Source organism: Elgaria multicarinata, chromosome 7, assembly GCF_023053635.1.
Source record: "Elgaria multicarinata webbii isolate HBS135686 ecotype San Diego chromosome 7, rElgMul1.1.pri, whole genome shotgun sequence".
NCBI lineage: Eukaryota > Metazoa > Chordata > Lepidosauria > Squamata > Anguidae > Elgaria > Elgaria multicarinata.
Genome location: NC_086177.1, coordinates 82,011,988 through 82,028,679, shown reverse-complemented (window position 1 = coordinate 82,028,679; position 16,692 = coordinate 82,011,988). Strand labels below are relative to the sequence as shown.

General features: G+C 40.3%; 1 protein-coding gene across 1 annotated transcript in view; it reads left to right on the top strand.

The window, feature by feature from the left end:
- The window catches only part of MMP16 (matrix metallopeptidase 16), a 205,171-nt gene that overhangs the window by 118,838 nt on the left and 69,641 nt on the right, over nt 1-16,692 (top strand). The window contains exon 4 of the mRNA XM_063130914.1: nt 4,087-4,391. Coding sequence (XP_062986984.1) covers nt 4,087-4,391 — 305 coding nt within the window. The remainder of the gene's footprint in view (nt 1-4,086; nt 4,392-16,692) is intronic.

The following is a 16,692-nucleotide window of genomic DNA, read 5'->3' as shown; positions in this document are numbered from 1 at the left end:
GTCTAAATGGCCCATTTGATGTTGAGAAAGGAGAGTGAAGTAAAGTTGGTGATAGCTCTGCTAACCAGGGCCACTTCATTGTAAGACCCAACAAAGGACTGTTTCGGGTCAAATCCTTGGCTAGAAATTAAAGGTAGTAATATGAAGTGAATCACAGAGGAAGGTAACAGCAAAGGGTGAAGATGACATGGAAATGTTGCTGCTAGTGAATGCAGGGCTGCTTCTGGCTGCATAGGAGAAGTGAAAAGGGACAGAGCAGCTAGCACACAGTGCACACCTGCACACACACTTGCTTGCAGGCTGTTACACTTGACCCTTGGCATTATTATGGCTGTCAGTTAGGTCTGCAACAGCTGTTTCTCTCACAGCAGCAGCAGCAGCAGCTAGCTTTGGAGGGCATCCAAAGACTTCAGATAATCCAGATTTCTGAACTACTGTTTGCTGGATTATGGATGAGGCTTGTATTCTTCACTCAGAGACATACTCAGAACTTCCAAGTTGATTTTGCTTCTGAAAAAAGCACTGAATTTACACATCAGTCCATTCCTAAGGGAATCAGTTTCCAGTTTGTTATTATACAGAGGGATATCATAATGAAGTCTATTAATCCCAAGGATGTGCGAATCAGCAAAAATTGATCTCGCCGAAGTTCTTCAGATTCCATCTTGAAGCTTACTCCAACTTGCGTCTGTATCAGATTTCAAGCGTTGCTTTTTTCTTTTCACAAGAAAATCTGTCTGTATTTTCATGCATTTGAGGCAAAACAAACGGGATGAGGAAAAACGAACTGAAGGTGAATTCAGATGAGACAGAGGTGCTTACCTGGGTTTGGAGGTGTGTCAACCAGTTCTGGATGGGGTTCCATTCCCCCTGAAAGACTGCGTTCACAGCTTGGGGGTGCGCCTGGATACATCGCTCCAAATGACAGCTCAGATAGATGCGACGGCCAGGAGTGCCTATCAGCTTCGGCTGATATGCCAGCTGTGCTACTGTGCCCATTCCTAGAGTTGGAAGACCTAAAGATGGTAGTGCATGCGCTGGTAACTTTGAGGGTAGACTTCTACAATGCACTGTACATAGGGCTACCTTTCTGTCTAGTCCGCAAACTTCAACTAGTGCAAAATATATCAGCCAGGTTGGTCACTGGCACATCTAGGAGTGACCATATTACACCAGCTTTAAAATCATTACACTGCCTGCCAATTAGTTTCTGGACAAAGTATAAAGTCTTGGTTGTTACCTTTAAAGCCCCACATGGTTTGGGTCCAGGTTACCTTCTTACCAGATTGCCTTCTTCGCCCCATATACTCAGGTCCTCTGGGAAGAATTTACTTCAGCCAGCAAAAACTAGATTAACAACTGTTACCCAGAGGAACTTCTCTGCTGCCGCTTCCAGAGTGTGGAATGGCCTACTGGGAGAGATCTGCCAACTCAATAGTCTTTCTGAATATAAAAAAGCAATAAAGACTGATCTCTTCCATCAGGCCTACCCAGTCGAATTTTAAGATGTCTGGCTGCCTGTTTTTTTTTAATAATGTATTAGTTTTTATATATTTTAATCAGTTTTATGTATTTTATAGTATTTTGCATTCTATGTTGTTCCCTGCCTCGATCCAGAGGGAGAGGCGGGTAATAAATTTTATTATTATTATTATTATTATTATTATTATTATTATTATTATTATTTTCCCGTATGTACGCACCTTTGAAATCTATGCATTCTCCTTCCATTGATTAAAGTGTATTTGTATGCATTTTTCAAAGGTATGCATTTTTTCAGGCACATTTTTCAAATGTATGCATGCTGTTGAACACATTTGGAGAGAGGGAGGTTTTGCCCGCAAATCACATTGCAAGCTGACCATATATGGCATCCAAGTTTAGTCCAAAAGGTGCAAACTGGGTAAATCCTGATAAAAAATAAATGGAAATAAATTTCTCATACATGCCTAGTTTAAATGTTCCCATAACAGGACTGCTGCAGGAGCCACTGTGAATGGCTAGGTAAGTAATAGCAGGCTTAAACAAAAAGTACAAATATAAGAGCTCTATATCTACTTTATGAAATATGTGATGCTCTATAATCAAGCATGTTTTATAACATTACAAAGATGAATCATCCAAGTCTTTATTCATAAACATATTCTGCTGTGACAAAGCATCGCATTTGAAGGAAAATTATTTAAGTGTTACCTAAGATGTTTCACTCTCGAATTTTTCCTTTGGAAATCTCTTTTAGAATATTTTGTTTGAAGCATTGATTACATATTTACTTGTTACACATTTGAAAAAAATGTATCTTCCCCAAATATTAATTTGAATATAGAAAAAAAGATAGACCATGTAAAGTTTAAAACACAGATGCCTTCTCTGTGTGCACCTCTGGACACTTATGTCCTTCCTGTGGTGTGAGAGCTGTATACAGGGTACCATTGTGTGTAATCTAAGTCCTTAAAGATGGCACAAGAGGAGCCCATTTTGTGCCAATTTTATACCATGTTTTCTGAGGTTTGACACTGGCATGGGGAATAACATCAGTGTGGAGTTTTCCCACTGGCAGAGGCATAGAGGCAGTGGCAATGCAGCTACTCTAGTACCTCATAGTAAAGTGATTACCAGCCCTCTGTCTTTTTATAATTGCTATGGCAATGAGAGACACATCACATTTTTTTTCACTTTATAGACAGGAAGCTTAGTAGAGTTGTCCTTACTGTTTGAAATGGATTTCAAATTCGTTGTAAAATAAATTTTGTATGGTGTCTAGAAGGCCTGGAATTAAAAAAATAAAGAATAAAAAAGGTAGGGAACCATAAAAATTTGGAAACACCCCCATTTCCCATTTTCCCCAGCCATTTTTTTGGAAAATTTGAGAAGAAAAATGTTTTTCCCCTGGATTTCTTTCTGCCTACCCCTGTTCCACGCTCCGAAGCTTTCACCTCCCGAAAAGTGTCACATTCAAATTGCTTATCAGAGGAATGAGTTACCCAAATTTGATCTGAAAACATATGAAGTGATATTAACTGTCGGCCATTAGAAATCATCTTGGAAAAATCTATAGAATTACAGTCAAAATGTACATGATGGCAAAAGAGGCCCATATTTATATTATAGTGATCTACCAAATACCAGTAAAATAGAGAGGGCTATTTCAAGTGGAAAATCAGGTAAGAGGGGTGTGCTGAACTCTTGCTTAACCTGCTGCTTTCTCACCATACAACCCCTGCCCCCCCAGTAATTGGACTCATTTCCTGTCTTGGAGCTTGGGAAGTGCTTTTCCTCTTGAAATTAGCCCTGTTCAGGCATCATCTGTCAACACATGAAGAGGGCAGTGGAGCGGTGCATGCAAGCTCCACCCCCAGCCCAATCAGAGACGTATGCATGTTGAATGTGAGGATCTGAATGGGGGTTTCTAACCATGTTTAGCTATAGTGCAGGGTTTCTGGTTGCAGGTAGGATTCTAAGCCCAACTTTAATGTTTAGTGCCCAAAGATCTCAGGTGGGGATGTTAATGGTAAAGCAGCCCTCTTCACATTCACAGTAAACTCCTGAATTGGGCTATTGGCTCAGTACCAAAGCATACATTACTTTAAAAATGCAGCTAGCATCGACACCATTTCCCCCATTTTTACTCTAATGTAAGTGCAAGGGGCCTGGTCCAGATTGGAACCTTAGTATGGGGATAGGTGGGCTTTAACCCTTCCCCTACCCCCGCCCCATTATGGCTTGATCTGGATTGGGGCACCTGCATCTGCAGTTTATGGGTTATATTCAATAATAGTCCTTCTTAAAGAAGACCCATTGAATTGAATGCTACTTATTTAAGTCCCATCTCATCAAAGTAGACCCATTGTCCCACTTGTCTCATTCATTTCAGTAGGGCTAACATAGGATGCAAACCCGCATTGCAAAATACTGATCCATTTACTGTAAATGGTTTGAAAGTCCTATACAAGTGCTAAGAATGATTAAAATGGATGTTTCCCCCTTAAGAATATTTTCCATTGAGAATTAACTATGTCAGAATGATTAGTTTTAAGATTGAAGTGGAAAATGTCATTGATCTGTTTTTTCTTTGTTTGTTGACAGCATAAAGAACGTCACTCCAAAAGTAGGAGATGCTGAAACCCGTAAAGCTATTCGCCGTGCCTTTGATGTGTGGCAGAATGTAACCCCTCTGACATTTGAGGAAGTTCCTTACATTGAACTTGAGAATGGCAAGAGAGACGTGGATATTACTATCATTTTTGCATCAGGTTTTCATGGAGACAGCTCTCCCTTTGATGGGGAGGGAGGATTTTTGGCTCACGCTTACTTTCCTGGGACAGGAATTGGGGGAGACACTCATTTTGACTCAGATGAGCCATGGACTTTGGGAAACCCTAATCATGATGGTAAGAGTACAATTCCATTTAAACAGCCTCCATTTCTGTTTATAGAATGCCATTACATATCAGTCCATAACACGAGTTCATATTTATGGCACCTAAAGACACAATGCCTGCTTTTAGCTTGGAAATGTGTCAGGCAGTTGGATTTAGCTTAAAATGAATCATTTGGAATCTCCTGACACACAAGTTTTGTTTTGTTTTCTGATAGAGACAATTAACTGATTTTTGTTTTCAGCAAATGCTGTAAAATAACATAAAGTTATATCAAGGTACTTCCTTGTTCATTTTGTTGCTGCATAATGTTCTTTTGTAAATAACAATTACAAATATTGTTGGTATGGCAACAGTGTAAGTATCCTTTACCAAATTCATATGAAGAGATTACAAATTCCATGTTAGTTATGGGTAATGTTATTAACTGTTTTAGTACTCAGCTTTGAGGTTCTCTTTTGTGTATTTGGTAATAACTAGTGTCATGTTTCATTAAAAATATACAGCACCCATGGTAAATAAATGCTGACCCAATGGAGAGTGAGTGGAAATAATTGATTTATAGTATTGATGAAGCCAATAAGACAACAAATTAGTGGTGACCTTCCCCATTTCTGGTAACATATTGGATATATATGCTGTGATCTTGGTCCCCAAATTAGTTTAACCATATAGGAAGCTTTGGTCCATATACATGCATCCTAGAAAGGCCTCTGCATCGAAGGTATCATTTGGGGTGCATTCAAGTTGACGTTGTCTACAGAGTGAGTGTTGGTTTGGGGATCCACTTAGACAGAAGTGAGGAATAAATTTCATTTATTTATAGAATGTAAATGTTTGCTTTCCATCTAAAAATTTCCAATGCTATATACAGTAAAACAGTATAAAAAGACTAAAATCAACGTGTAATGATAGAAATATGAAATTATCACAAGCAAAGAAACAACCTGTAGAGGAGGATTTAAAGCACAACACTACTTTAACTTTAATGCATGGGAAAATAACAAGGTATGGACACCACTCCTTAGCCATTCATATCTTAAGACTTCTCGTGTGGCATGTTTTCATTAGTTTAACAAGTTAAAAGGGGTATTCACTGTTTTCCTGCTTATATTTAAAATCTATTTTCAATAGGCCTAGTAACTTCCAGAGTTACAGAGTTGGGAGAAATCCTCAATCTCTTTGCAATGAGAGGCACTGAGTGAGGTATCCCTGGAGATAATATAGACTGACCCCAACCACATAACTGGGGTGACCATAGGGAAAGGAGGACAGGGCTCCAGTATCTTTAACAGTTGTACAGAAAAGGGAATCCATAGGGAGGCCACCATAGAGAAAGTCCTAATCAGTGCCACACTTAATCTTAGAACCAGCAGGGAAGCTCATGACTATTTTTTAAGCAGCATTTAAATCTTAATAATAATGATAACAATATCTTCAACAATAGCAACATCTACAACAACAACGTGGGAAGTTGTCTTTTCTCAAACATACTAGGCTCAAGCTGTTTGAGAGGCCTTCTTCCTACTCTTCTTTTAGTAGTATTAACAAAGCCAAACACCAGAATAATTACATTGCCAAATATATAACACATTCTAAGTGTAGTAAAAGAGTACTGCAGTTGTTTTAATGTTGTGTTTTTAATGTTTTATCTAAATGTATTTTAATATTATGAACCCTGAGGGATTTTACTATATGCAGCGGTATACAAATGCCGCAATGAAATTAATTAATTACCTAAAGATCTAATTAGTTTGAGGAAAACTGGGCGACATGTCCAGTCATTAGCTCAACCTATTCATATTCAATTTGAGCTGATCCCCCAAAGGTTGCAGTGGTTCTTAACAAAACTGTGTTCTGTGTTCTAAATATTTTAACCTCTGAGGATTTTTTTAAAAAAATTATCATGCATCTTCTTCCCTGAGATCCACGTCACAATTTAAAGGTAAGATAATTGGGGTTCTCTTTTTTTAATAGCTCTATGGACACAAGCCATGGCGGCCGTAACGGGCCATTTCCCTTAGTTTGTGACCATAGAGCTATTAAAAATAGAGAGCCGCCGCAATCTTCCTGTGCTATTACCTTTAACTCATAGCTCAGCTCTCAGGGAAGAGGACACATGTGAAGAGCGACAGCAATAGTTCTGTGTTTGGGGAGGAGTGAGATTGGAGTCCAGTGGACTCCTAGTGACCTTTCCCCTAGTTTTCCTGGGTTGCCCATCGCATGATTAGCACCCAGGAACTGCACAAAAGCCAAACCGTCTTGGGAGACGTGAAAAGTGAGGTGGGCAGGCCTCAAGGCGGCCTGAATCAAATCAGGGCCACTTCGAAGCCTCCAAAACAGGCTCCAAAGTGAGGCAAGGGGTTGTGCACAGCCCTAATGAGCACTATATAAATAATAATAAAGATAAAATAAAGCAATAAGCTGTTAGAGGTCAGCTGGGACCGTGTGTGTGTGTGTATGTAATGATAAAAATAAAGGATATTCTAAAAGAAAGAATGATTACCAAAGGTAATATAAGTTACCTGTGATAGTTCTGCTGTGTTGCATAGTGACCTACCACTGCTCAAAATGTTGCTTTTTGAACTTTGGCTTGTGTAAACTGAAGCACAGTGGTTGAGGGTTTAATGTTTTGAGTAATGTTGTTCTTGATGTACATCACACCTGCACCAGGCCCCATAAATCCTCTGGGTGACCCTACAAAACTGACCATGGGGGGCTGGGCACCAAAGGCACTCCTCACCCAGGGTGCTATTTATCCTAGGGTCAGCCCTTTTTAAAATTCTGGGAATTGTAAGGTTTTTTTCTGTCTGGACACACATAGGATTGTGCTTAAGATGTACTAGAAAATAAGAACTTTTAATAACTCATCAAATTAAGCCTGCTGGCTCATTAGATGACTTAAATAGTTGAATTAGCTTGCTACATGGAGTTTGGGTTCAGAACAGGTGGAATTATTCTTAAAATAATACATTTAGTGACCTTTAAGGCTGAATAATTATTTGAAGTCGTTAGGGGAAGCTTTGTATTGTCTGTAAAAGGAAGGAACTATATTCTGAACTGACATTAAACGGTCGTTCAAAAAGAAAAGCCTAAAAGTGGTAATTAAAGCTTTATGAGCACAAAAAATATATTGAGGTTTATTGATTGGTTTTGTGAAGGGAAAGACTTTTTCCTTTATTTTTTTCAGAGATCTACCACCCAAAGACTCAGCCTCTTGTTGAACAATGTTTGCATTTAAAGGTCTATAACAAGGATTTAATCTAACACTACCTAGGATGAGTCGAGCATCACAACACGTCTAAATGCTGCAATTTCTTTGAGCATGGCAGGCTCAATAAGACAGCAGTTTATTGATCTTAACTATCACAGGAACTAATAGCAACTTCACTTATGTCAAACGAAATCCTACGTTCTTGACAGCAAAATGAACTCTGCTGCTCATGGTTTACTCTGTACTTAGAGCTTTAAATCTCAGCTCTGCATCAGACAAAGCATTTGATAATCCAAGAACCTGAATAGAAGGAAAAAATGTAACGGGATAGAATTTTAATTAAAGCCCTAACAGAATACCCACTGCAGTGCATTTCCTTTGATCTGCTCATTAAAGACCAAATTTACAAATGGTTTTGAAAGTGATTATTAGTACTAGTATTATTGCTAATACTTGTATTAGTATTACTAATACTAGTATTAGTAATTATTGCTTTATTATAGAGAATGCTGTTCTAAAGTCAAAGAACATACTGAGGACAAGTTGCTGCTGCTTCTTTTCCAGGGGTTTTTGTGTGTAGGTTTTTGAGGAGTTAAATATACAGGGGATACTTTCACTTTCAAGGAGGAGAAACAACTGTCTCTGCCTTTCTGGCCGCATGTAAGATATCATAGTAGCTGTAACCGTGTAGCTATTCCTTGCCAAACCACGCTTACCGCAGTTTAATAACACTGAGCTGCCGAGGAGCGAATCATCTCCCACTTGCGCTGAAAGTTTGTTTATTTACTTACAATATTTATATACTGCTCCCCATTCAAAATTTCGGAGTGGTGAACAGATAAAAAAGAATAAAACAGAATAAAAACACATTAAAATAGATTTTTAAAAGCAACAAAGTGCAAAATAAAACACGGCTGGTCATTAAGGGAAGGCTTCCTGGAACAACGACATTTTTAGGAGGTGCTGGAAGGAATACAGAGTTGGCACCCTGAACTTCAGAGGCAGGGAATTCCCGGGGTGGTGGTGGTGGTACCACACTGAAGGCTCCTCCCCTAGTGGACTCCAATCGGAGGATGGGTCTATTTGGAGCCACCAGGAGCATGCCCTCGGATGACCTCAGTGACCAGGCAGGTTGATAGGGGAGATATCGTGGTCTCAGATATTGTGGTCCCAACTTGTTTAGGGCTTTGTACACTAGTACAAGAACCTTAAACCTGGCCTGGTAGTGAATAGGCAGCCAGTGCAGTTTCCTCAGCAAAGGAGTTGCATGCTGGAAAGGGGCAGCTCCAGACAACAGCCGAGCTGCGGCATTCTGCACTAATTAATGCCACGACACTAGGATACGTAGTATTTGCGCTGCCATATTAGATTGGATATTTGTAAATTTTAAGTGTCTAATTGACCAATTCTGGACATTTGTGGTTGGTGTGATTTACTTGCAGTGTCTGTGAGCTACTGGGGTGACCTCATTACTCTGCTAGCACAATGTCACAAATTGTCAGTACTCTCCTCTTGAGTATTGTTGGTGCGGCATGTTTCAGGATCAGGCATTACTGTGACTTGGGGCATTATTGAATCATAACCACATGGCAGAACTTTCTTCCTAACATTTCTTTAACACAGCTTGACGCTTTGAATCATATATGGGATGGGTCTCATGGACAAGGGGACATCATCTAGTATGCAAATTATCAGACCAGTGGATGCTATTTATCGTTTTGACTATACATGTTTGTGTTTTGTTTTGTTTTAACACATAACCATTTTGTGTAGTGCAATATTATTATTAGGTAAGAAATGTTTGGAGATTAAGAAGGATATTATAGAAGTATATCAGCTAGAATTCAGATCAATAAGATTTTGTGCAGTCTGCAGAAAACTACATGAAGAGCCAGTGTGAGCTGGTGTAGACATACCCATAATCTATCACCACTTGTGCTCCATTTTCTTTCCCTTATGCAAAGACATGCAGCTTTATTAAAGTGGTATATGTGCCTTTTTAATGGAGAGAAGTCTTGCGTTGGGTTGTGGCAAAGTGGTGCCATGGGGTGTAACTGCCCATTGACCCCTTCCCTCAGCCTCTTCAGATTGTGGCTCCCTCCCTCCCTCCCTCCCTCCCTCCATCCCTGGATGCAGTGTGAGCTTTTCTGGTCATCCTTTTGGGGGCCGAGTAGGAATTTTTGACTCTTATTTAATTTGCTGACTAGGAGTCTTTTTGCCTACTCCACACTGTAAGTGGGGCAGGAGTGTCTTAGGTTAATCTGTTGGTTGATTTAATGGTTAGGTCAATTTGGTCACAAGTTAACTAGGCTGGGGGAAGGCACGATGAGGGAATTCAGGGATGGTGTGCATTCCGTAGCACTGTGATGGAAACAGGTAATCCCTGAAGGCCTCCTGCTGAGAGTTTTACAGCCCCAGTGGGGGGATAAGGGTTACCTGTGAGGCCCACTCACCTCACCCACCTGGGTTTTACGGCCCGGGAGGGGGTGACATGGGAAGGCCTCCTCTCCCCAAATGGGGCAGTCCTGTCAGTAGCAATTGGCAGACGCCACTCGATAGGATTGGAATGTTTTCACCCAATAACAACCCAGCTAGTTGCTGGCTGAGTTTTGCTGCCCACCCAGTTAGTCCTTTGCAGATATAATTTGAATAAATGTGGCCCAATTTTATACCATAATTCCATGTCTCATCACTTTATTTCCACTCATACACTCACAATGGTATATATGCCTTTTTAATGGAGAGAAGCCTTGTGTTGATTCACTTTTTTTGCGTTTTGTTCCATTTATCTTTCAAATCTTTTAACCACCCCCACCCCCCAAATAATGAATTTGCACCCTTGAACCCTCATATGCATGTCTTGGTCCTGGAAACCAGCTACTTGATCTTTCATCTCAAGTCTTCTTCCCATTCCTTTCTTCCCCACACTTCAATTCAGAAGACTAAAAATGGTATATGGGTTGTATCCAGACTTCCATGAATGAAACGGGGCCTTCCAGTGTCTTGTGCCTTCAGTCTTTTCAGGCTCTGGTCGTCTTCCATTATGTAGTAGAACAGTGTTATCTGAGATTACTGTAACATTCAAATAGCACTTTTATAAAAGGAGCTGTATTAAAACTATTCAAATAACTTTCTTTTCTTTCTTTCTTTTACAAAATGAGCTGTATTAAAACTACATGAAAAAGATATGCAGTTCAATAAAAGTAAGACTACACTACTTCTAAAACAACCAATCAACACATTTAAACCATGTAAATGCATTCAACCTTTTCTCTTTGTGCCCATATGTGAACAAACTCACTGAATATGTAATAATGGCATTTGGTTTGTCAGGAAACATAAAGTGCTCTGTGTAGTAAACCACAATTGTTTACCTTGAAAAAGTGAGACAAGCCACCTGCTCCTACAAGTCATTAATAAATGTTAGTTCCACAAACAGTGCTCATATTTTATGTATTCATTTTTTTTAATAGATGCTTTCTGTCTTTAGAAAGAATTCTCTGCTGTCTTCCATTAAAATAGAAGTTGTCATATCATTGAATCCCAATGTCACAAATGCATTTTTAAACTTGACCTGATGAAGTGTAATCAAATACATTTCCATTTTTTCTTTATCTGCGCCTTAAAAATGGCAATAGACAATTTCATTTTATCATACCTTAATAATAGATTGCTTCCCTTCTTGTCTGATGAGGAATATGGCTAATATAAGTTAGCTTGTGTAAGGCTGGGGCAGAACAATCCTTTGGGGGTCCAGAGAGTTCTCCAGCGTCGCAGCACTCCCAAAATCCTATGCTTGCCAGCGGATGCCCAGCAGAGCAGGAAGAGTGATGGAAGTGATCTTCACCTGTCAATCCTCCTTTCTGCTGATATTCCATTTGACAAGTACTGAGAGTGCTTAGTGAAACCGTGGGGATTGGAGCTAGGAGGCCTTAGGATCCTCCTAAACTTGGAGCTTCACCTCCCTACCACCTTCCTCATTGTTTTGCTCCCAGCAGGGTTTAGTTCTGGTCACAGAGCCCAACAAGGAAAAAAATGGCTAAGCCCAACCAACCACCACCACTTTTATTTATTTATTTATTTTATTAAAACATTTGTATCCCGCCCTATATCACTGGGATCTCAGAACAATGTAAAACAAGAAATACACACAGCTAAAAGTGCATTAAATGGTGGACAAACTAAAACCAGTAGAAAAGTTTATAGGCAATAAGAACAATTAAAAACAATTAAAGCTATGTGCAACCTTGGAGAATTCAGCCTTCAACAGCTTTAATAAAAAGCCATGGTGCAGAAATTAAGCCAGTGTCTGCGCTAATCGGGCCTCCAATAGGAAGGTATTCCGCAACCGGAGAGTCACCATATAGAAAGTCCTCTCCCATGTCCCACTGGAACGTATGTCTCGCATTGGTGGGACACACAGGAGAATTCTGAGGGAAAGGGTTCAACTTTCCCCTCCCCCAGTATTGCTTTGTTGGGATTCTGTAGAGGGGTCTGCTGCTGTAATGTTTGTTCTTGATGTCAACGATTTATCTTCTTTCAAAACCTCTTCAAAAACAGGCTTTGGCTTAACTCCTTAGTCCTCCCTGTCCTCATCTACATTGCAGCCTATAAAAAGCACATATTTATGCATACATATATACTCATCCCTTGTGTTTCATGCCTCTCCTTTTCCTCCTTTCCTTTTTGTCTTCTCCCTCACTGTCACAATTTCGATCTTTAGTGCAGGGACCTCTGTAAGTGTGTGTGTGTGTGTGTGTGTGTGTGTATGCTAACTTACACGGTTAAATACCACATACTGCTCTGGTGCATGCAGAAGCTTAGCTAAACCCCATTTGGTCAGTTATCTTAGGCCTCAGCTAGACGAGGGGGTAGTAGGGTGACGATCTCGCACTTTTATGATTGCGAGATCATCGCCTTGTTTTACACGTGGTGCACGACATCGCAGCTGCCATTTTTCGTTTTTTAAAGGAAACGGAGTGCAGGAGCACTTGTGCGCAAAAGGTGAGTTTTTTAAATAAATAAATAAAATTCCCTGCTCCCCACCCCACCCCCAATGGACACAGAGCTACTGAGGAGCTCTGTGCCCCGTGCCCGACTCCTCGTGGTTACTCGTGAGGAGCCGGGACAAACTGCGACACCCGTCCATATGTGCTGAAATTCAAAGTGAAGGTGCCTTATGAAGATGGTATCTTAGATCTCCAAAAGATACGAGATAAATTAATTAAGTTAAAGATATGAGTCATTCCTTGGGGCAGAATTATGCCCTTGCTGATTCTCGTTCACATGCAGTGGGTCCCACTAATTTCATTGGGCAAGTGGGACACATCACTTTCACAAAGAAGTTCTAGTGCTTCTTAGGAGAAGCCTTGAAATTAGAGGAAACATATTTCTAGGAGGCAGGTCCACCGACTTACTTTCCTCCAGAAACTAGCATTTCTACTCATTTTGGTTTGCCCCAGAAGTGCTAAATTGCTGTTGCCACTTGTCCTATGAGTGAAGAGGACATGATCTCCTGGGACCCCAAGTAGGACCAAACTAAGCATTACATTAGGAAGATGATTTGGCTGTGTCTTCTTCCTCCTCTAATTGGTAGTTGTGGGGTGGAGTGGGATGGGAAGGAATAAGAATAGGGACTTGGTGTACACTTGCAGTGGGTGGCACATGCACAACAGAATTGGCTGGGCGGAAGAGCATCAGCAGGGGAGGCAGCACCCCACTGGATTCTGCCCTTAGAGTCAGACTTATCTCCCCCACCCATGTTGTATAAACTCTGGTTTCTGTGAGATGAAGTCCAGTCATTGTATAGTCTGTTATCATTTTAAATATCTGTAAAACAGTCGAGAACTTCAGTGACAGATTGTTTAGAAGCTAAATTGAACTCCAGAGTGTCAAGAGGATTAGCTGGCTGAGTGATTGTTCTTCTCATGCTCCTCTGGCCTAGAGGAGGCTGGGAAAAGGCAACAGCTTGATTATTTAGCAAAAATGCAAATCACCAACCCCCTTAAAAAGGAGCAGCCTCATTTTCCACACTATATTGCTCCGCTAATGAAGGCAATTTGAATTCTGTGTTTCTCAAAAGAGATGAACAACTTCTTGGAGGGCTCAGTAAAACCGTAATATATTCTTGTTGCTGGTTTCATAAATCTTGTTGGACTTACTCGTGCTTTTAGAGCGTTCATTTTAATTCCCAAACAACAAGGGCAATAAAGTTTTGTGAAGAAGAAAAAAACTTAATCAGAAACAATGTGAAAGTTGTTGGAGATAGTGCTTTATTGTTATGTTTCTGGGCTACCCCTAGAATTCAGGATGAGTAATAGTTTAACAGACGAACCATCCAGTACCCTTAAAGTTTGATTAAAAGACACAAAAGCAGTTGCTAAGTTCCCCATCTACTCAAAGCTCAGCCATGGCCTCCAAAAGCTATCCTACATAAAAAGATATTGAGAAAGTTGAAAAAGAAACTCGGGCAGTCTTTGGCAGGAATGCAAACTGCAAAGTTTCAAAACTGGGACCTTCTGGGAATGTACTTGATCCTTGTTTGCTTATCTACCCCGTGGCCTGTGAGTGAAAGGGACATGATCTCCTGGGGGCCTAAGGAGGACCAAACAGTGTATTACGTTAGATGGATGGTTTGGCTTTCCTCCTCCTCTTCTTCTTCTTCTTCTTCTTCTTCTTCTTCTTCTTCTGCTTCTGCTTCTGCTTCTGCTTCTGCTTCTTTGTAGTTGTGGGGTGAGGGAGCAATAAGAATTGGGACTGTGATGTATGTGAGGTGTTGTTGTTGTTGTTGTTTTAAAAAACCTTCCCCCCATACTACAGTCCCAATGAAATCCCCCTCCCCCACCACACATACAACTATCATTGGGAGAAAGCTCCCTTTGGTGCTAATGGCAGCTTCAACCCTGCTGCAAATAGTAGCTTTGAAAGTAGTTTTCATAAATGCAGGGGTAAAGGTTCTGTGTGTGTGTGTGTGTGTGTTTCTAAACACCCTCCATCAGCACTGTGGTTCTGCTTCCTATCCCTCCCGCTCCCTGTGGCTGCTATTTATTTGGAGAAACAAAAGCAAATGGGAAAACTACATGAAAGAATGCACTTCCTTCATGTCACTTGGAATCAGTACCACATCTTGCCCCTGCCTTGTTCTGTAGCTTTGTGGACCTATCTTTGTAGATCTCATTGTGGTGCCCAGACCCACTAGCCCTATTGCCACATAATCTCTACCTGACCAGAGCCAAACTAGACATGACGCCAGTGTCATGAATGCAATAACCATGCCTAGATTTTACAATGTAAATAGCAGGCACTGAGTCTGGGGGTGGGGATGAGTAGGATATAGGAAAGGGTGAGAAACCCTATTCCCCAACACAAAATCTTGACATATACTTTTGTCACAATTTCTGGATTATTTTTTTAAAAAATCCTCAGATTGGAGCAGTTATATAAAATAAACACAGTTGATAAACATTTCTACATCCATTTTGAGTTGTTTAATCAAGAAATGCTCATTACCATCACAGCCATACAACTCTAGAAATAATAAAAACATCATTTTGCACTGTCTGTTAGACCTCATCTATCTAACTATCCATGAGTTTCTACCTAAATTAACAAACAAATCACAGAAACTCAAAAACAATGAGAATTGGAAATGGTTTTCACTGCACATACACTAGTGTTTTAGACTCTTCCCGTTCATTTACTTATTTAAAAAGTGAAATCCATAGTGCGTACGTTTCGGAACATTCTGCGCTGTATGTGATCAAAGAAATCTCCTGTGAACTTGTAATAGCCCATTTTAAAACAACAGGCAAGACGAAACTCTAGTTAAGCTCAGATGACTCTCGGTGCAGCTCTTTTGTGCAACTGGTCTATGCATTGGTAGCCATCAGACAGTTTGGACGCTCTACGGCAGTCTTCCCCCACCTGGTGTCATCCAGATGTTTTGCGCTACAACTCCCATTATCTCTAATCATTGGTCATGCTAATTTGGGCTGATGGAACAAATATCTGTCAAGCTGGGGAAAGCTGCTCTACAGGAAGAGATGTTTTCATGAGAAGCTGATAGGTCCTGTCTTTGGTTTGAATATTTGGCTGGTTTTGAAAGCACAGGGCACCATTGTTAAATCTTTCTGGTCCCAGAAACACTGGAATTTTTTTTTTAATCATATGCAAAATTTATAACCTGAGATGGACTGGGAGATTCTTATAGCTGTATATAATCTTTATCTTTTTTTTCTTTTATGTTTGAGTTCGTTTCATGACTAACTCATCCTCAGTGGCTGCAATGAATGTACACATCCCAATGTGTCTTAAATACCACTCTTCCATTTTTGTCCCAGAGTTCTCCTCTTTCCTAGGTCCTGTCTCTCTTTTTGTGTGTGTTTATACCCAAGGAGTCCCTTCTCCCACCCCAACCACCGTTTCTTTCCTCGCCCTCCCAAAGACCTCCTCTTTGCACCTCTGTGTCTTGTCTCCTTCTGCTGCAAGTACTCACAGACAGACAATTAAAGAATGGCCAAGGCTACAGATTTGTTTACCCTTTCAATGTTTTGTTATGGGTAAAGTAGATATTTGAATCCACAGTGATGATTGTGAAAATGGGACCCCAGAACTGAATTAATATGGAGCAGAACAGCACCTCCATTCTTATACAACTTTTATTTCCACTTTTTCTTTACTTTTTCGTGGTAGACCCCAGTGTAAACTATTCATGTTGTTTGTCTGTACAGAGGGAGATTGAGCTATTTAGGCCACTAGATGCAAACTGGAACGTTGCTTGAAGACGGTCCTGCTTGAAGACTGTCTAGGGTTTAGGTTCCTTCTGCAGATTACAACTCTGTCACTCTGGCTATACAGATCACACTATTATCCTTCCGACTGGAGGAATGAGGTTGGTTCAAGTCAATGGCAGTATACCATATTTCTTCATATTTCTAAGACACACTTTTTTCCCATATAAACATCTCTAAAAACGGGGTGCGTCTTAGAATTGCGGGTGTGTCTTTTTTCCTGTTGGTGGTACTGAAATTAGTGTGTGTCTTACAATCAATGGCGTCTTACAATTGAAGAAATATGGTAATTATTGAAGCACTTATTATT